Source organism: Protomyctophum bolini, assembly GCF_963924005.1.
Source record: "Protomyctophum bolini genome assembly, chromosome: 13".
Taxonomy (NCBI): domain Eukaryota; kingdom Metazoa; phylum Chordata; class Actinopteri; order Myctophiformes; family Myctophidae; genus Protomyctophum; species Protomyctophum bolini.
In genome coordinates, this window is record NC_137874.1 from 35,963,941 (window position 1) to 35,984,591 (window position 20,651).

Here is a 20,651-nt window from a genome sequence, read left to right on the forward strand (position 1 = left end):
GAAAGGACAAATGAAGGGATTGGATTTATTCGAAGCAGTGGCTGTGGGCTGCTATAGAGAGCCTGAAATTGCCATGGCAGAAGCTGAATGGAATTACCACTTACTGCAACAAAACTCTGCCTGGAGGAATGCCCTAATAATAACCTGCGTCTCCCCCCCCCTCCCCCTTTCAGACAAAAATTGTAGAACTTATAGTGATTCATATGGTGTCTTTTAGGTATACAGTGGACATAATTTGCCTGCCAGAAAGCTCCACTTGAGCACATTCATAATAAAGTCAGTCATTTGTTTTCTTTTATGTTGCTACTGCTCATAATCTGTCACTAACCACTAATCTGTCAGGATCATTAAAACCTTATCCCACCATGGTGATGGTGATAGAGCAGATAGACATACTGGCCCTCATTTATCAATCTTACGCAGTCGCAGACAGAGAAACGTGCGTACGCCAAGATCACCATCACAGGATTTAGCAATCTATCACCACTCTGACTTGAGTGTACGGCCTGCTCAAATCTCATGTCTGCTCTCAGGTCGTGTAGGAGGCGACATCAGTTTGTTCCATCGTAGACATGCGGTGCAGCATTGTCTGGCAATCTGACCGGCATTTAAACATAATATTATGCAGCAGCCACTATTCAGTTGATGACTTAACTGAACATCGCTTAAGTGGCTCTTAAGTATCTCTAACATAAATAATAAAGGTAAAGGTAGTTGTAATTATGGGATTAACAGGTGACACAATTACAAGCATTTAAAAGAAAGGTATTAAAAACTATCTACTGTATTAGGTTGGATGCTTAATCAGTCACCCAATTAAACGGGAACATAAAGGTTTAACAGTTATTCAGATATCTGGACTTTTGGCTTTTTAAGACCTACAGCATAAGCACTTGCTAGAGGATGGACATCTCCAGAGCGCACAGGAAAGTCATAACATCGGTACTGGGGGAAATTGATATTTGAATCATAACATAGCCTATATTTTGATGTGATTTGCATAGTTTGACAAAGATTATTCCCACATCATAGGCTGTATGATAATCCCACTCGCCAAAAAGTGTTAACCCAGTATATAAATATGGTGAAAATGTGTTTTATGTATTATAATGGTTTCAATATTGTCTTTATCCTTTCTAGTATCTACACCAGAAGAAACAAATGGTGTGAGACAGAAAAGTGCAGAGCTGGACAGAAGAATCTTAACCCCCTCCAGCACCCTGCAGGACACAGAGGGCGAGGTCCACCAAACACTCAGCACAGTTTCACCACTGAACGGCCAGAACCGCTGGTCCGTTCTCAAGGGCCAGCTGCTCCATGAGCGGCTGCTCACCAAGGACTTCCAGGGAGACCAGCGCTTCTTCAGAGACGATGGATCTCTGGCCGCTGGTCCCACCATGCCAGGCTCTGCCCCCGTCTCTGTCCTGGAGGAAGGGGAAGCCACCACCCAGCTCGTGCCCCACGAGGATTCCCCGGCGTTCTCAGACATCGCCACGACCGCCACCTCGGCCGCCACGACTACCCCGCTGACCACATTCGCTCCCACGACACCTCTGTTGCCTGCGTCTGCATTGCAGAAGAAGGTCTCTGAAGACAAAGGGACAGGGGTAGACGTGGGGACAGCGACCACAGAGTCCCTGACTACCTATGTGACACATACTAAGAGCAATGGAAACCACCCCACCACAACAACTCCTTCCACCCTGAGAGGCCTGCCTTACGGCCAGGGTGTGGTTCCTGTGGAGACTCCCTCTGCACCCACCTCAGATAGGACAGCGGAGGGCAGGGGAGCAAAGAGTACAGCAGGAAAAAACAAAGACAGTCCTGGCCGTCCGCTCACCAAGCTGACCACAGCATCGGAAGTAGGAGAGCGCGAAGGAAACGCATCTACTGCCACAAGCACCATTACAACCACCACCACCATCACCACCATGCAAACGTCAGGTACCGTCAACATTACAAGGATGGCTGAATGCTTGCTTCTGATTGGTCAATCACTGAATTCACTATGTGTTATTTCTGGATAATGACCGCTGAGTCAATAACAGTAGCCTCGCGTGGCCAGCCTTCATCTGCCTTTGCGATGCATATTGCCCCTAGCAGATAATGTCTGGCCCCTCTCAATTGTGGAAGGGCTTCACGGCCGAAATGGAGACGCCAGCCAGATTCGTCTGGAACAAGGCTATAACCAACCAGGGCCCAGTATTAAAATATGGGGCGGGACATTGCGAAAACAAATCCAACACTGAGAGGGACGAGACTAATATCCACGCAGTGATATTAGTATCGCTACGTGAGGCTACACTAACAGACCGCTGTCTAATCAAAAACTCAGAGCACCTGCTGCGCTGCTTGTTTTTGTGCTGTATCCAACATGACATCATGTCATTGTTGAGAAATAAATCCCTCGCTCCTTTAACCACCTTGAACCTGGCGTCCTTATTTTGAGCTTGATTATTATTTTATTTTTTTCAACAAAAACAAATCTAATAGCAGTCTGAGGGTGCTAGTGCACCTCTCCCAAACCAAGATCTTCCTTGAATAAATATCACTTTAAAATATATTCTGTATATATTTTATATATATTCTGTATATATTTTAGATGATCAAACCAACAAGGTAAATATCATAGTTAATGACCAGAGTAAAATGTATAATCTCCCATAGTTGCGCAGTTGCAGAGTTCTCACCCGATTTACAGGTGGTTTGTTTTGTATGATACTGGATTTGGATTAGCAATGCTGGTTTTCATACCAAAATGCTTATGTAGATAATTGTAGTTGTAGTACTATATAGCCTACTCATCATTTGTGCTCATGCCATTAGTTGTTGGCCTACCATTTTAATTTATCTAAATAAGTTAGTGGCTTTATCCAAGACCAAGGCACTTTACATAGATTGTGCATTACATTCACCCACACATGCATACACAGATGGCGGTGGAAACCATGCAAGGCACCAACCAGCTCATCAGGAGCAATTTGGGGTTCAGAGTCTTGCTCAAGAACACTAACTCTGGGGGAGCCCGGGTTCAAACTGGCAACCTATCCGGCCACTCTACCCCCTGAGCCACCACCGCCCTTACATATAGTAAATGCCAATATAGTAAATGTTGGCTTAAATTTCGGTGTACTACCTGCCACTGACCCAAGGACAGATAAATTTAGAATTAGCTCTGCCAAGTGAGCTCAGTGGCGATAACAGAGTTGTTCATGTGGCAAACCAATTTGGCCTGCACTTTGTCTCATCCACTAATCCCAGAATGAGACGGAGCCTGGAGAGTGTGACCGACCGGCCACGGGACTATTCCGACACAGGTGGACTGTCGGAGGGATCAATGGTCTGGGCAAAAGGGATCACATGTCTTTTTTATGTCTCCTCCAGGGCCCTGCACTCTGAACTTCACTGACCCCGAGGGTGACATCGAAATTGTGCAGCAACCTGCCATCACACTGGATTCTGGCATGGAATGCACCTACCTGGTGACAGTCTATCTGGGCTATGGCATTGAAATTCAGGTGAGTGCTGCCGACTTGTCATCATTCAAATCCAATCAAAATGACGCAATGACCCGAATAGCTTGGGTTTGTGGAAAAATCTGTAATGTTTAGGTACTGTAGATGCAATACTGTAACATACTGTAAGTGTGTTTTTGTCCTTCATTTTACAATACTAAAGGTCCTTACACATTGGCAAATTAGCGATGCGACGCAAATAAACGACCCGAAAATGCAAAATATTTGGCTGGTGAAATGCGACAGGTTATTGATCCGTTTCCAATGTCCCATAAGTCGTTAAGTATTTTGTGTGTGCATAACTTCCTTTCCCTCTTGCTGTGTTGCCAGATGTCGCAAGAGAAATAAGTGGCCAGGTCTATGAAAACAAGCACAAATGAAAATAGCAGATCTACAAGCTCACAGTGACACGTTGTGAGGTTGTACAGCTGTTATTATTTTGAATATTTCGTAAACATTTTAGCAAAAATGGCACAAACTATTAATGGATGTCCGTGGACGATTACATACCGGTATTAATCTGGGGTTCCTTGACGTGAAGAAATGTGGGAACCACTGGTTTAAACAACATTAGGAAGCAAGCCCAAATAAGCAACTACTGTACACTTTAGAAACAAGGCCAAAAAAACCACAACAAGCAACTACCAATATTTTTTTTACAAGCGACTTTACAGAAAAAGAAGCCATAGGTCGCTTATAATAAGCAGACATGGCAACACTGACTGAAGGAAGTGAAGCACACACACAAGGAGCCCAAGTACATTCACGCTGAAACAGGTGGATATTTGCCACTCCTCTCCTCCTCCTGCTTTATGTCCTTGGTATCCTTTCCACCACTTCTTCACTACCGTGGTGGGGCCCAAGAGTCATTTGGGATCCACGGCCAGTCGGCCGCCCCCTCGTGCCGTTGGTAAAATACAATTACCGGTAGCACGCAAGTTTGTTTACCTATATTGTTGTTTTTTGTTTTTTTTATATATATTTTATATTGATTTTAAACCTGGGAAAGCACAGGTGTGCAATGCTGTGAGCATGAGTGTCACCACTCCTCTGACAATTAATGCTGAGGTACTGGGGGCCCTGTTGTTAACCCATTCTGACCGGGCACCCATTTTGGTGTTAGCATCATGTTATGCTTTACCTATTGAAAAATAGCAGATCTACAAGCTCATAGCGCGCCACCGAGTGGCGCGCTACGAGCTTGTAGGTCTGCTATTTTTGAAAAATCGAAGAACAACTGACATTTTTTAGAATCTGATCTCAGGTCAGAATGGGTTAATCAGACCAGTGCGTGTCCGGTGGAAACCTCGTATGAATCTGATCTCAGGTCAGAATGGGTTAAGGATGCTATGGCCCATGCTGAGCAGTAATTGTACTGAACTAGCTTCCAAAGGGAGCCAGCCCACCTGCTGGAAGTGCTCTTTGCCAACATGGTCCCTCACGGCTAGTCCCAAAACAATTAATCCTCACAGATTTGTTCTGCCAAACGGGCAACTTCTCTTACAGGATTTTAGTCAGGCCTTTTCCTACCATGAGCAGATGGCATAATCAAAACCACATAAAACAAGTTGGCTAGTAGATGGAGATTTGCCACGTCCAGAAATTGGGCTTTTCTGGCCTGAAAATGTGTTCTGCTGTTTACTGTGCTCATGAATTTTTTTTATGCCATAATTTCACCACCCAGGTTATAGCTAAGGCCTGGCCCCTGAGGTCAATTTGGGACAAAGCCAGTTTGCACAGCCTAGGTTGGGAACCAAAAAAAATATTTTATTTTTTTGTCCATGTGAAGGGACAATGTGTTTTCTGTATACCATAACTAGATGTTACAGACAATGGCCTGCAGTTTAACCACATCCTTATGCTGAGCCATCTGCATAAAACAGGTTTATATTGCAAGCTGCTTTTACAGGAGGTCATTCAATTAGAAGTAGGAGATACGCCACTTCAGGTCGGAAGGACTCAAGTTTAGAGCATAAAGTTTGCTCTAGCTCTGCCTGTTAGTGTTAAGGGGCAAATGTTCTTGAGGTTAACCGGGGAAAAACAATGTAAATGGATTTGTTTTCACTGACCTTAATGTCATTTGCATCATTTCCAAGTAGTAGTATTTCAAACTTGTGCATGTTTGTGGAAGCATGTTTTGGGGTCTGTTCTTAGTCTACAAAAGTGAACCATATCAGGATGTGCATTATCTGGCATTTTCAATTCTTCAAACACTTAATTTACCAGCAGAGACTTGAAAATGGGTGAGCTTTGTCTTGCTGCCTCTGGAGGGCTAAGATAAGTCTAAACGAAAAGTGTTTGTTTGAGCACCATTTCTCTGAATGCCTCCTTGGGGTAACTTTGCTAAGGCTTAAAATACACAAACTGCAGGCAGGCAGGCGCACACACACACACACACACACACACACACACACACACACACACACACACACACACACACACACACACACACACACACACACACACACACACACACACACACACACACACACACACACACACACACACACACACACACACACACACACACACACACACACACACACACTTCAACGCATTCATTCAGCGTGAAATCTGGTCTGCAAAGAATTACATGCAGGCAGAGATGGGGACCCACATACAGTATATATAATTATATACTGTATGCACCTCTATCTTCAAACTGGACCTTGTGCAGTCATGTGGGGACATTCAGTGCAGCCTCATCTTGAATGAAGATGTACTTCAACAGTTGACGGAATAGAACAGAGGCTCATGTCTTTACAAAGACCTGTGTCTCATCACGACCGTCTTCTACCGTTATAGCTTCTCCGTCTTGATGTACTAATGCACTTTTGCCCAAGACAAATTTCCCCCCGTGGGACAATAAAGTATATCTCATCTCATCTCATCATTCTACCCGATTTATGACAGACAGACAGATAATGAGAACAAAGCTAGAATGTACAGAGAGACAGACACACACACACACACACACACACACACACACACACACACACACACACACACACACACACACACACACACACACACACACACAACTCAAATACTCCCCAGCTTGCTGCTTATTGTAGGGATCAATACACACACACACACACACACACACACACACACACACACACACACACACACACACACACACACACACAACCAGCATGCACACACACACGGCCGCACTCCAACCACAGACCAATCACTTCCGATACAACCTCCCAGCCAATAGAGTCTGGCTAAACCCAGACGTGCTAACTTGGGATTCAGACCTGACCCTCTGTCGCTGGAAGTGATTATGTAAGATAGTGGGGTCTGAACATGGGACTATGTCAATTCTTCAACTATACGTTCAACCTGGGTTCCCTTTTTTTGGCATGTCATTATACGTAGGTAAAAACCTATAATAATAATATACAAAACCCTAACAAAGTATATAAACTCACAGTGTGTGTGTGTGTGTGTGTGTGTGTGTGTGTGTGTGTGTGCGTGCGTGCGTGCATCAATGCTTATGCTTATGTGTAAACCACATTAAATTGCCTTGCTGTTTAAATGTGCTATACAAATTATTAAATTAACTTGCATTGCCTACTTTAGTTCATTAACCCATTCTGACCTGAGATCAGATTCATACGAGGTTTTCCACTGGACACACACACTGGTCTGATGAACCCATTCTGACCTGAGATCAGATTCTAAAAATGTCAGTCGTTCTTCGATTTTTCAAAAATAGCAGACCTACAAGCTCGTAGCGCGCCACTCGGTGGCGCGCTATGAGCTTGTAGATCTGCTATTTTTCAATAGCTAAAGCATAACATGATGCTAACACCAAAACGGGTTCCCGTTCAGAATGGGTTAAACACAGTGTGACTCCTTAGAGACTTTTTGATTATATTTCTGAGACACAAATACTGTATGAAGCAAGCATCCAAAGCATATGCAGAAGTGTTTATTTTAGTATCTTGGATCGAGATGAGACGATACACCTGTGGGTGTAGTTAATCAGAGCTTCAGCCAAAGAGTTTGTCAGTGCATATCGTCGTTGTTGGGTGGAAACCTTGTATGTCCCAAACCATTCCTTTTTCATTACTATACAGCAGTTAAAACAATAATAGATAATAGTGAAAATAGCCGGTCTACAAGCTAACAACATGTCACATCACAATTGTCTGCTGTTTTCACTACTTTTGTGCGACACTTTATTGATGAACTATAGGGCATTAATAACATTAATATATAAAAAGCTTAAATATGGAGATATGAGGTTTCTACCCGATAGCGAAGATATGTTGGATAAAGACCTTAGTGCACTATTCAGCATGCTGTTCTACTTGTTGCAAGTTACAGATTGGGACTTCAACTGGATTAACAGTGATTGTTTGTTTTTTTTATTTTTTTTTATAATATTTGTTTTATTTGGAAAGTGCATTGTAGTACATACATCATTTCAACAAAACGACACAAGAGCATTTCCCAAGATTTTCTTCTTTTCCTTTTTTCCCCACCCCTATTCCCTCCCTCATCCCCCCTCCATGCGGCACCATCTCCAATGTCTCTGTATAGTATAGTCCTTTTTCTACAGGCATCGAGTCCGCACTCAAACAGAGACAGAACAGTGATTGTTTTTAAGACAATTGTAGCTATTCGGAAAGGAATATGATACTGATCTGATCAAACAATAGCAAAACATGGGACTTGAGCAGAATCCCTTATCTGATTTCAGCAGGACATACTTATACTTGCAGACATCGCTGAATGTCACTGTGCACAACCCTTTTCAGGTCAGGTTTGTTGTGTCTATGGATGGTTCTGGTACCGGATGGTACCCAGACCTGGCGAGCCGACCCGGAACTCTGAACCCCCCTTCCCCCCACAAATGTGGTAATCTGGTTCTCCAAATTGGAGAAAGAGACTGATTTCCCTTTAGAACTGAACTGGGACTTTTCAAGTCAACAACTTAAAGTGGCCCTCAAATCATGAGTGTTCAAGAACCCTGCCCCCCACTATAAAAAACCGACCCTGTCACAATTCCATGTTCGTCTTTTTCTTCCATGTTTCTATGGCCTATTGTGGCTTATTCATATTGCTGTCCTGCTTTGTCCTGCCTTATCGCTACTTGCAGCGATTATTTTCTAGTTATAATTATAATAATAATGTCACGACTACTGGTATGTCACACCGAAGATATATGTACAAGGATACGTGGAGTAAAACTCTTCCGCCTTTATCATCCTTTTGTATGTTTTTAAATTGTGATAATAACATTTCCACCTGGTAGGGCTGAACGTTTTCCGATTACATCAATTAATAACACAGTGAAATATTGCTCAGATCAATGCTTGGGACTTTCATTTTGAGAGCACTATTCATCAGCGTCCTTTATGTAATCTTTGTTGACAGTAATCTCCTTTTCATCGTAGTCCGAGATAAAGAAACTGAGACAAAATGGATTGTTGTTGGAGCCGAGCAAATTGATTGCTTCCACTTTTCTTATGAGCTTATTTGTCATGCTCGCATATCTACCTCCAGTGGGATCACAGACTGCTCCCTTCCATTAACTGGTAGAATTGCAAGGTTTTGTCTGAGATAATCCATTAGCAGATTCGTTCTCTTGGTGGTCCATTGGGCTTGACTGTTTTGAGAACTCAAAACTCTGTTACAGGTAACATTCTCTCCCTCAGAGATGAAGTAAAGAGACTATACACATATCGAAGGACAGACCTCCTTTGGTATGCCCTCTGAATAAACCTACAGCACAGCACAGCACACCACTCAATGGGTAGCATTGTCACTGGCAGACAGGCCACTGTTGTAGGTGGTGAAGGTGAAGAAAGTAAAGGAAGGAAGGTGAGGGGATACAAAAGGCAAGCTATAGAGGAGATTAATATTCTTCACGCTGTTCAGCTTGAATTACACTGGAAATGATAAAAGGAGACAGCTCCTCATTTCTTATTGGAATATCATTCCATGCAATCCCTGACAATCCAATATATCATAAAGGAGTATTTGCTTAATACTCCTTTCAACACTCTGGCCAGTTTGTAATTAAAAGAGGATGAAAAATATATATTTAAACGTTTTAGAACGTTAATTTTGGCCAGTCTGTTCAGCTCTACAGTCAATGGTTATCTGTCTGTATTGTATTGTGTGTGTGTGTGTGTGTGTGTGTGTGTGTGTGTGTGTGTGTGTGTGTGTGTGTGTGTGTGTGTGTGTGTGTGTGTGTGTGTGTGTGTGTGTGTGTGTGTGTGTGTGTGTCTCTATATACGCATGTACTGTATGTTGAAGGCTCTCATGTTTCTTAATGGTAAACCACATTTGCTTTATTTTACAGTAGCGAAATATCAAATAGTTGCATTTTCATGAAAGCAAACTGGTATGATATTAATGTTTTATGGCAATTACTTCTTGAGGAGCAAATAAATATATTTTACCATGGACCCCCATGAAAGATGTGTTGTTAAAAAGCTTGTAGATTGTCTATTTTCAATTAGCCAAAAAATATACGTGTTATGTGCTTAAACTGATTTTGATGCTATGATTTTGAGACATTCAAATGTTGTGCACAATTTGAGACTTATATTTACCATTTTCTCGCCGTGCCTTTGGTCAGAGACTCAGAGCGAATACTTTCAACACAAAATAAATTTAAAAAGAGAAAAAGGTTAGTGAATTAAAGATGAGTCACAGCCAACATCAAGCTGTCCTCTGACGGCATGTCTAAAATCCCCCCACATCACTCTATTCGGGGCTTTGATCCCGAGATACTTAAAAATCTGATGTGACGTGTGTTTTATTATTTGATCAAGCGAATCCTTTGGGTTAGCCAGCCTCTTTCCAGGCCATCTGTCCCTTTTCCTTGCTCTGCACTGATCTAACGTTACCTGTGTGCGTCTCTGTAGTGGTTATCAACATGCAAGGGACTTGAGAGTGTGAGGGAGAGAGGGGGGGGGCGTTCAGGGGTCAGTCTAGACTGGACGTGGTCTAATTTTAGCCCAAGGCACAACGTATGGTGGAGGGTTCGGTCTCCATTGTCCAACATGATCTGAGTGAGTGTTAGAGCTGGAGAGAGATTTGGATGGCGTGGCTATAATGTCCTCATCACACTGTGATGAGACCTAGTTTACCAGCGCCACCTGTTTGTTTCTGTGAAGTCACTCATAGTGTTTCTTTTTGTTTGTTTGTTTTTCAATTTATTTCCTACAGGTCTGGTTTTAACATTCAGATGCAACCAGAGATAAATCATTGGACTAATTTACATGAAACTATTTTCGGCGCAAATGTTGCAAAGCAACTTAGGCTGTGATAAAAAGAAACCCACACACTTGTGTGAACTGAGGGGCGCTCTTAATTATCACCATACATCATCATACATCAGCCAATCAAATCATCACAGACACACACACACACAAACCTGGGGGCTGGTGCCCCTAAACAAATAAAAAATAAATGAGGTGAGGGGCGCTCTTATCATCATACATACTCTCATTCCGGCCAATTAGAATTTGCGTCCTCATCTTCAATGTTTGCGTTTACACAAACACTCAAAGCTGGCCATTCATTGTCATATGGCATTTCATTGCCGGGCGCGGCGCAGCGCACGCTTGCGACCAGCAGCAATAAGTTTGGTTTGATTGATGTACGTTATATGTGTTTCAAGCCTTATGACCTGCTGTAAAACCAATTGCCCTTCGGGGACACTAATAAATAACCTTGAACCTTCATGATGTTTGTTAGGACAATGTTTGTGTTTGCACACACCCTCAAAACTGGACATAGAGCCCCTCAAAAATACAAATGCTGTGATTTGACAGATACGTGTGTGACATGTGTGTTTGTTTAACCGTTTTACTGCCATGGAATTTTTCAGAATAAAGGCGCTAGACTAGAGTGTCAAGCAGATGGGCAGATTTTACTCTGAAAGCCCCCACCTTCCATTTTCCCCCAAAACGAAAAAGAGTTGAATTCTATTACTACTTTGCGCTACCTACATTTCCAAAGCATATGTGCAATTGTGCATATGTACCACAGACTATTTACTTGACGCAATATTATGTCAAAAAAGGGGGAAAAAAGAAAAAGTCTAGCCAGGAATGGTATAACAGTTTCAGTCCATCTGTGACCCTAGCCTCCAGCAGCATCAAACACACGACACACAAGGGAATGTCACAGGGGAGCCATGCAGGCCTGGCAGTGTAATGGAGGCCACGACAGGTCTGCTGGCTTTAATCAACTTGAGATGAGACAGCAGGAGCCTTTGTGCCACGCCTTAGGGGAGGATGCCAGGACATAAAGGAGGCCAGTTTGATCTTGATGAGCTTTTTAGGGTGTCAGGGTTTATAGCTGAGATGAGTTTGTCAGACCGGGCCCTCCCAAGAGAAAAGCTTTCAGGTGACACTAATTGCTGCGCCACCTAGCTAGCTGTCATAAAGGGAAGACGACTCTGTCTGGCAGAGGGAAAAAAATGCTCTCTCTCTCTCTCTCTCTCTAGCTCTGTCAGTGTCATGGAGAGTAGGGCTGAGTAGAGATGCAAGTCCCGAAAATAAGAACAGAAATCAGCAATGCATGTATTCAAATCTATGCAAAACCGCACCCTTCCACAAATAACAAACTGAGATGTCCAGGCCCATGAGGGATGTCAGGAAGCAAAGTCAATTCATCAGAAAGAAAACATATAATAAGTCTCATTAACATATTTCATATATGCTGAAGTTCCTTTAACCTCCCAGGCTGATAAGAACTTCCTGAAGGAAGCGTATCTTTGGGTATAGTCACTGTGGCAGGCTGTGGCAACCCGGGAGTTGAGAAACTTACAAAAGTGTCAGCTACAATGTGCCAGCTGCTATTGTGTTTAAACACAACATGAGCTGCTGTGCTTTGGGATTAGCATTCAACTCTCGCTGATTAGCAAGCCGCCATTGTTTTAGACAACCGTATAAACAGGAAAGGGTTCGGGCTGTTTATGTAGAGGTGAATGTTCCACTGAGATAGCCATAGTCATACAAATAGCATCATAATAGTGTGCTCTCTCTCTGCTAATGCCTTTGTCAGGATATGCATGAAAACAACAATTGGCAGTGCTGCATCACAGTGGCTAACATTGTAATAACTTCTAATAAGTATTCATAAACCAAATTCGTAGATTGACCGTATTCACACAGCAGTCATTTTGTTCTTACTTGGGATGAGGAGTACAGTGTTGCCAGATGATTTTTTTTACTATTGTACTAGACTCTAGTACAATAGTAAGCCTCTAGTAACTAGAGGCTTAAAATTAGCATACACAATAAAAAAAAAGAGAAACCACAGGTTTAATTTCCGCAGCTGTCTGGGGTCTAGGTGGGGTGTTGGTGACAGGCTGATAGCTAGTGATAGTGAATTAGTGATAGCCTACTACTTTCAGATCCACAAAACGCAGCGAAAAAAAACGCCCCAGTGTGCAACCACCTTTACTGTAATGCTTGCCATCGGCACTGCACTACTGTATAGTTCCAAACATAAAATCCTCAAGCTGATGATGAACAGCGATACATGGATCACGTGATTGCGTCATGGCGAGATCAAAGACGGTCATAACTCTCTCTTTAAACGGGTCTGAGTCCTCTCTAATCTGAGTCTCTGTCCATCACAGGTGTATTGGAGGTTGACGGGGCTGCGGGGCAGTCATTTTCTGATACAAGTTTGCTGTGGTCAAAGAGCAACCTGTACTGTATGTGTAAACTTGACACATCCACCCACAGTGATGTAAATATGAGTCCCAGGATGCAGGGATGGTCTTTTAGATGAGTCCCAGGGACATTTTATGAGTCCCACTTCAACGATGTTATAGGAGTCACGGCAGCCGTGCACGCTCCAATGGGGGCACACGCACGCTCCAATGGAGGCACACGCACCATGCAGTATGGTATTATTGGGTGGAAGATCATACAGAGAATACAATTATTGTAAAAATACGATGGTTATCGTACAGCCATGGCAACACTGCCGCCGAGTATGAAGTGAGAACCTTTGTACTGTGTACAAAGGTTTCAATGCTCTCTGCGTAAATATGAGCAATATGGATTAAAGTGAAGTATAATGACTGTTATCAAAGCTCTGCTCAATTACCTGGAAAAAGCCTTTCTTGGAATGTTGCTCCAGTAACAGACAAACCAAAGTGTGAAATAACAATTGTTATCATACTGGCCTTACTTCCCCCAGTGCACCCACTGAACCTAAATGTTGGTCGAGTTCCCTGACAGTAAGGAAGTGTACTTATTTCTTATTGGCTTAATTTCCCATTTCTATGTGACTATGTGAGATTGTGTATTTCCGCGGCAGTGGATCACCGGGTGTTTTCAACAGTATAGTAAGAAGCCGAGAGTATATGTGTTTACCTATTTATTTGAGAGGGCATGAAAAATAAATTCCTGGCTGTCACTATAATGCATTGTCAATGTCAACAGAAGCATACACAATGGAAGGCAAAATACACCGACATCAAATGTACGTTTTTCTCATTGGAACAGACTTTAGTGTGCATCACATGGTATGGATTATCTTGAGGCCATGTTTCATGTCGTCAGATAGCCTGTAACCCTAGTCACACCTGTCAGCCGCAGGAGGCCACTATCTGCCTGGAATGTGATAACATGCATCTTCCTTTTTACACGCTCACACGTTGCTGCACGCTGCACAGCAGTGCATTCCTGGGATGCTTTCTGTACAAGGACTTTCACAAACAGTTCCAGCACAAAGTATAAAGACATTGTGCAGAATGGCAAACATAGCCAAGTCTTTTGTTACTGTGATCTCAGGGTTATCGTCTGTTTCTTCTCTTCAGATTTTTCTACATCCTGGCAGCAGACCACGGTCTGTCAATGAATGGCGTTTTAGCCCTGCAGGATGGTCAGTTCATTGAAATGGTTTGATTGAAGAGACAACGGCCGGAGGAAAGAGATGACTCGCCTTGAGATGACTCGCATTGCCCTCTTCTCTCATTCCGACACAGTTCAGGAGATATTTTATTTGAAGAATAAGAAGCGGAGGACAGAGAGGATACTTGATTCTTACTGCTTTGTAGGCTATCAACATTTCCAGTTGAAAAATATACAATTATATAATATATTGACTGATGGCAGTGAAGTTTTTGTCTGTTATCAAATTAAGAACGTATTGGGGGATTTGCAGAAACTATTGTGGTTAGGAATGATCAGCTGACTGTCCCAAAGACACTATTAACTAAACATAAATAATAAATAATAATATAATCAAGTGGCCTATCTTGATAAATGCAGTGTTGGGGAGGTCTGGACTCTCGTGAGGATTTTTTCTAGTATCATTGTAATTATAATAATGCAGTATACCTGTTATCAAAGTAGCTGGAGACCTGTCTATGACATGACATCAGTCATTATAACCACCAACTTTGGAGAGTTCGGGGAGACACATGGGCTAAATGTGGACACAGGCACACACAGACAGAGATTCTGTGCATTTACACGTACGTAGATAGATACGATTTAAGATTTAAGATAAGATGTAATACATGCACTCTCTCTCCTTTCCCCTGTATCTGAATCAGCATCTGTTTCTTCCTCATAATGTACCTTGCAACCATGACTACATGCCAAATTTCCAAAACAACCAATTCTGTAGACCCTGTGACCCTGTGACCTAACCAATAATTTTGGAACATAATGAAGTTTGGGCATCGTCCAAAATTAGGTGTTGATTTGAAAGACACTGCAGGAAACATTCTCTGCCATTGTTGGATGGTTCAGACATTTACGTACTTGACAAATTCTATTCTCACTCTCAAATAGTACTATAGTAACTTCATAGAATCGGTTGTGCCTGAAAGCCAAAAAATGTACGTAAAAGGGTGACGGCTCAGCTAAAACCAATAAAAACGGGATGGCTGAAGTAAAGTTGAGCCGAAAGAGACACCGCCGAGCAAGCCTTTAGGCGAGCAAGTTTTGCCCATGAAGGGTCGTCTTCACCAAATGTTGTGTACACAAATGTATGCAGTGTATAATTTAGTAAATCTCAAGAATACACTTAAACTTCATTCACTGACATCCAAACAATATTTTCACTTCAGTAACCGCAGCTTTGGTGGGGTTATTGCCTAGGTGAAATGGGTTCCCTCTCCCTCCTTCCTCCCTCCTTCCACCTCCACTCTCTTCCTGATAGAACTCTGGTCTGACATCATCTCCCCCCAGCCCCCCCCCCCCCTCTCCCTCTCTGATCTGAAATAGGCTCTCTTTCTCCTTGTCCAATATGTTAACTTCACAATGGACAATATTCACAATGGATAATGACACAATAGTAACAGTATTGCCCTTTAAGCCAGCTCCCATTATAATCCACCGGGGTATGGAATGTATTTACATGGCTATAGTGTGTACTGCATGCATGTGAGCCCACAATGAGTATTGTGAGGTGTGTGTGTGTGTGTGTGTGTGTGTGTGTGTGTGTGTGTGTGTGGGTGCGCACGTGTGCGTGCACGCTCCCTCTGGACCTGTGGCTGCGCTGCTGGTGAAGATAAGGTGGTCTGATGTCTCCTGACACGGCCAATGATTCATAATTGAGGCGGGACAGCTGTTCCTGGCTGCTGTGACACTGTGACAGGTCCCAGAGTGGATGACAGACGACAGTGCCCTGTGGAGACAGCCTATCTGGCGGTGCAAATTTACACCCACCGCTCGCTCACCTGTCCCTCATACTATAAGCCTGCCTGCCACATGAATAGAGAGTGGTGGCAAAGGTCAAAATCCCACCCCGCTCCCTACAACCTGCTTATATGTGAATGTGAACTGTTTTCAATGTAGGGCTGCAACTATTTTTTGTTTTTATAATGATATTTCATTGACATTATCAGATATTTCAAGTGTCAATGGTGTACAAAGGTGTCAATGGTTTCTTTTACTCACATGACGAACCATGCATGCCACTCTACTTACTAGTAGAGTAACAAACATAGGTTACACACATACGCATATTACAGATAAACGAACAAAACAGAAAACAAAAACAAGAAAAACAAGATCTGACATAAAATGTCATTACAGGTTCCCGCATTATGATTATTATTTTGGCAATGTCTTACACGCAGTTACTTTATCAGCTGAAGCTCTATAATTAAGCATTGTGAAAATGTGTCTTGCTACCTTTCCAATGAAACATGGCGACGGGCGATAACAGAGCAGAACCAGATAAAGTGCCTCTCGGGGCACAGGTCTCCACCAAGCCAGGCCCTGGTGGCACTATAACAGGCCAATGTGAAAAGAGCATGGGACAATGTCCCTGGTGATTGGTTGAGCATGGGACAATGTCCCTGGTGATTGGTTGAGCATGGGACAATGTCCCTGGTGATTGGTTGAGCATGGGACAATGTCCCTGGTGATTGGTTGAGCATGGGACAATGTCCCTGGTGATTGGTTGAGCATGGGACAATGTCCCTGGTGATTGGTGACACTTGAGTGTGTTAGTTCTGGGATCAGTTTAGTGAGCCTAGGAATGGAATGTCACCTGGAATGTTTAGTGTTAGTCTAGTTTTAGTTGACTAAATATAAGATTTTAGTCGACTAGTTGATTTAGTTATACTAAAATGTATTTTGGCGGGCCTTAATGCCGTCGTAATGGCTGATTTTATACTTGCTGAAAATAGCCGATCTACAAGCTCACAGCGCGTCGCGGCGCACCGCGTTGTGAGCTTGTTGATCTGCTATCTTCAGCATGCAACCAAGTGTAAAATGACTTCTGTCTTACTTATACTGGATCTTTTGTCCACTAGTCGCTTGCAAACATTTTCGTCTAGATTTTATTTGTTGACGAAATTGTCTCTATATTTTTCTATTGATACATTTTATGATTAATCAAAAACATTAAATGTCATATTTGTTTAATTGTATGAATCAACACCAAAAACATTCTAATTGATGTTCAGTCAGATAACTCACAAATAGATTAGGGACATAAATAGCTTGAGAACATTTTATTTTATAAAATGTTAAATGCAACTTTGAATATTATTATATCTTGCCTTTCAGGCTCTCCTATAATTATTCTCTGCTCTGCACATTAGAAGAACCATTTAACCCATTCTGAACGGGAACCCATGTTGGTGTTAGCATCATGTTATGCTTTAGCTATTGAAAAATAGCAGATCTACAAGCTCATAGCGCGCCACCGAGTGGCGCGCTACGAGCTTGTAGGTCTGCTATTTTTGAAAAATCGAAGAACGACTGACATTTTTTTTAATCTGATCTCAGGTCAGAATGGGTTAATCAGACCCAGTGTGTGTCCAGTGGAAACCTCGTATGAATCTGATCTCAGGTCAGAATGGGTTAAGATCAGAGAAGATAATACATGTTTATTACATGGCTTGGTTGAATGCTTGATTCTGATTGGTCAATCGCTGAATTCAGCGGTGTGTTATTTCTTGATAATGACCGCTCTGCTCTATAACAGACCGATGCCTAATCAAAGCCTCAGAGCACCTGCTGCGCTGCTTGGATTTCACTCACTTCCTTGTTTTCTGAGGAAACTGTGCTGCAGCTGGGCAGACGGCCAGCCGCGACACTTATGGATATACTTTCAAATCAATACCGTAAAAGCAAGGAAATACCTCGTTTTGTTGTTACTTTTGGGTGAATTTATTAATAAAGTAGCCGTGTAATAAGCAGGATAATCTATGACACAAAGGTAGTTGTTAAAATAATGCCCTTCTCAGTGTTTATTCTTCATCAACAACTACTGCCGCGTCATACATTATCCCTTGCATAACAATCTCTTTATATTAAATGAACTACCCAAACTGGAGACAGCAGGTTCAAACTGGTTAACTGTTGCAGACACTGGACTTTATTATAATCAATTCATTTGATGAACCGTTCGGCGCGGTGCAACGGTTCGTCAAACGAATCAAATTGCACCCGGCCTTAATGTGAACGCTGTTAGTGACTTTCTCAAAATAGTTACTACAGTTACGCTAATGCTGCGTTCACACTGGCAGCTAAATAAGAATCTACAAAGTGACACAGCTTATCTGTCGCCGAGTCATCGCTGAAGCGTTGATCAACGCGCTTGTTGACGTCAAGCGTGCATCCGACAAGCGAGAAAAACACAAAAGAAAATATAATGCAAACATGGGATGAAAAAGAACAGGGAAATGGCTGACGGAATTGTGGCGAGAGAGAGAGAGAGAGAGAGAGAGAGACTGGGGGGTTTTGTAGCTGCTGCAGTTGAAGCCAGCTCAACTTGGATTGTAGCTTTGTAGATTTTGTATCAGCTACAAACATCAGGCTTTGTATCTTCACGTCAACTGGCTCCCTTTGAAAATGTCAAAATTAAGGGGTGGCCTGTTGCTTTGTGGCTGGCAGTGTGACGGCAGCATGAGGCCTCTGAGTCTGTCGGTGCTCATGTTCAGATAAGTGATCAATCACATGTTCACTGTGCTTGCTGTGATGTAAAATCATTGATGAATGCTATTGATTAGCTGTATCATTATCAACATTACTAAATGTGTCGCTGTCGACTATTCTTAACAAGGAACAATCAGTGACATTGGGAATTCTTTCTTTTACAAAATAGAAAATACAAATCTACTTCAGTAGTTTATTTTTACTCTCTGAATTCCTCTGATATACATTCTCTATTTTGCACAGAAGAAAGTTTTTAAATAAATGAGTTGTTTGGTGAGGACCAAGACGGAGACAGCAACATTTGTGTGCTGAATCAAAAAATATGATATATTATGACATAAGATATTGCAGCTTTATTTATTTAACGGTTTTAGTCTGGGAGCAAAATAATTTAATTTCAATAATAAATACAATTGTTAATCGTTTTTAATTATGATCACATTGACTACTTGCATATTTGCATATTTGTGATGCACTTTACATAGTCTATCAATAATAAATATTGTTGCTGCCGGGCAATAACCTAGTAGGCTATCTCTTTTATTTGTTTTTACTTTTAATGTCATTTGTGAAAGTAAGTGGTTAGACTTTGTGTGATAACATGTTACAGAGTCTATTTTGCAGGTATACTGTTGTGCTGTTTTACTTGTCCATTGGTGTAGCTGTGGCACAACAGGTTTATAGTAGATTCCTATGAATTTCTATGAAACAAATGATACAATCACTCTCAAAAAGCCTCCCAGCACCTGTCACTACGCACTTGACTTAGACAGTGTATTATTGCTTTTTACTATCTTCCCTGGAGAAGATTTTAGCATGCAGGACATCTACCTTGATGATGACAGACTGATATTTGTAGAGAGAATGCTGACTGGAATATGTATGAGCATTGCATGGCACTGGCAAGAAGTTATCTCTCATCGAAGCAAAAGCTTTACATAATTGTGTTTGGAGTTAGAGGGTAGACATGGGAGAGATTGAGTAGGGAGAAGAAAGGCATTGAGAAGTAGGTTCTTAGCTTATTATGATTCTTGATGACTATTTCTTATGAATTTGTGTTGTTCATGCTTACTGTAAATTGCTCTGTATTAAGAGTGTCGGCTAAATGGCTAAATTGTACGTAAAAGAAAAGTCACATCAATTTAATTTTTATGGTGTACAATTTGTATGTGTGTCCCCTTAAAAGTAGATACAGCAATGGCAGCACAATGTGCAAGATGTCACCAAACAGAACCGCATTCGATCACGAAAGCATGAAATGCCTGGTAAAAGTGAAACTCATCTCTCACACCAATAGTCACCAGGACGTAGGTCAGTCGTTTGATACTGTAGGTAGGCCTATAGGATATTCTGTCAGTCACTATGATAGGTAGGCCTATAGGATATTCTGTCAGTCACTATGATAGGTACGTAGGTCTATCTATAGGGCATTCTGTCAGTCACTATGATAGGTAGGCCTATAGGGCATTCTGTCAGTCACTATGATAGGTAGGCCTATAGGGCATTCTGTCAGTCACTATGATAGGTAGGCCTATAGGGCATTCTGTCAGTAACTATGATAGGTAGGCCTAGAGGGCCAACCTATCTGTCAGTCATTTGATAGGAATATCACAGTCTATTGGTCAGTTGTTTGGTAGATAGGTCTAATCATTTGTCTGTCGGGCCAAAACCTTCAAGCACAAACAGAAAGATAGCTTATCAAGAAATGTGAAATGTTTGCGATTCAATAAATAAATAACAT

General features: G+C 42.1%; 1 protein-coding gene across 1 annotated transcript in view; it reads left to right on the forward strand.

The window, feature by feature from the left end:
- Window positions 1–1,923: 1,923 nt before the first annotated feature.
- Window positions 1,924–20,651, forward strand: part of sez6a (seizure related 6 homolog a) — a gene marked incomplete at its 3' end in the record, with an annotated part of 51,811 nt that continues 33,083 nt past the window's right edge. The window contains exons 1-2 of the mRNA XM_080779813.1: window positions 1,924–1,944; window positions 3,385–3,518. Of these exons, the coding sequence (XP_080635939.1) occupies window positions 1,932–1,944; window positions 3,385–3,518 (147 nt within the window). The 5' untranslated portion in view covers window positions 1,924–1,931. The remainder of the gene's footprint in view (window positions 1,945–3,384; window positions 3,519–20,651) is intronic.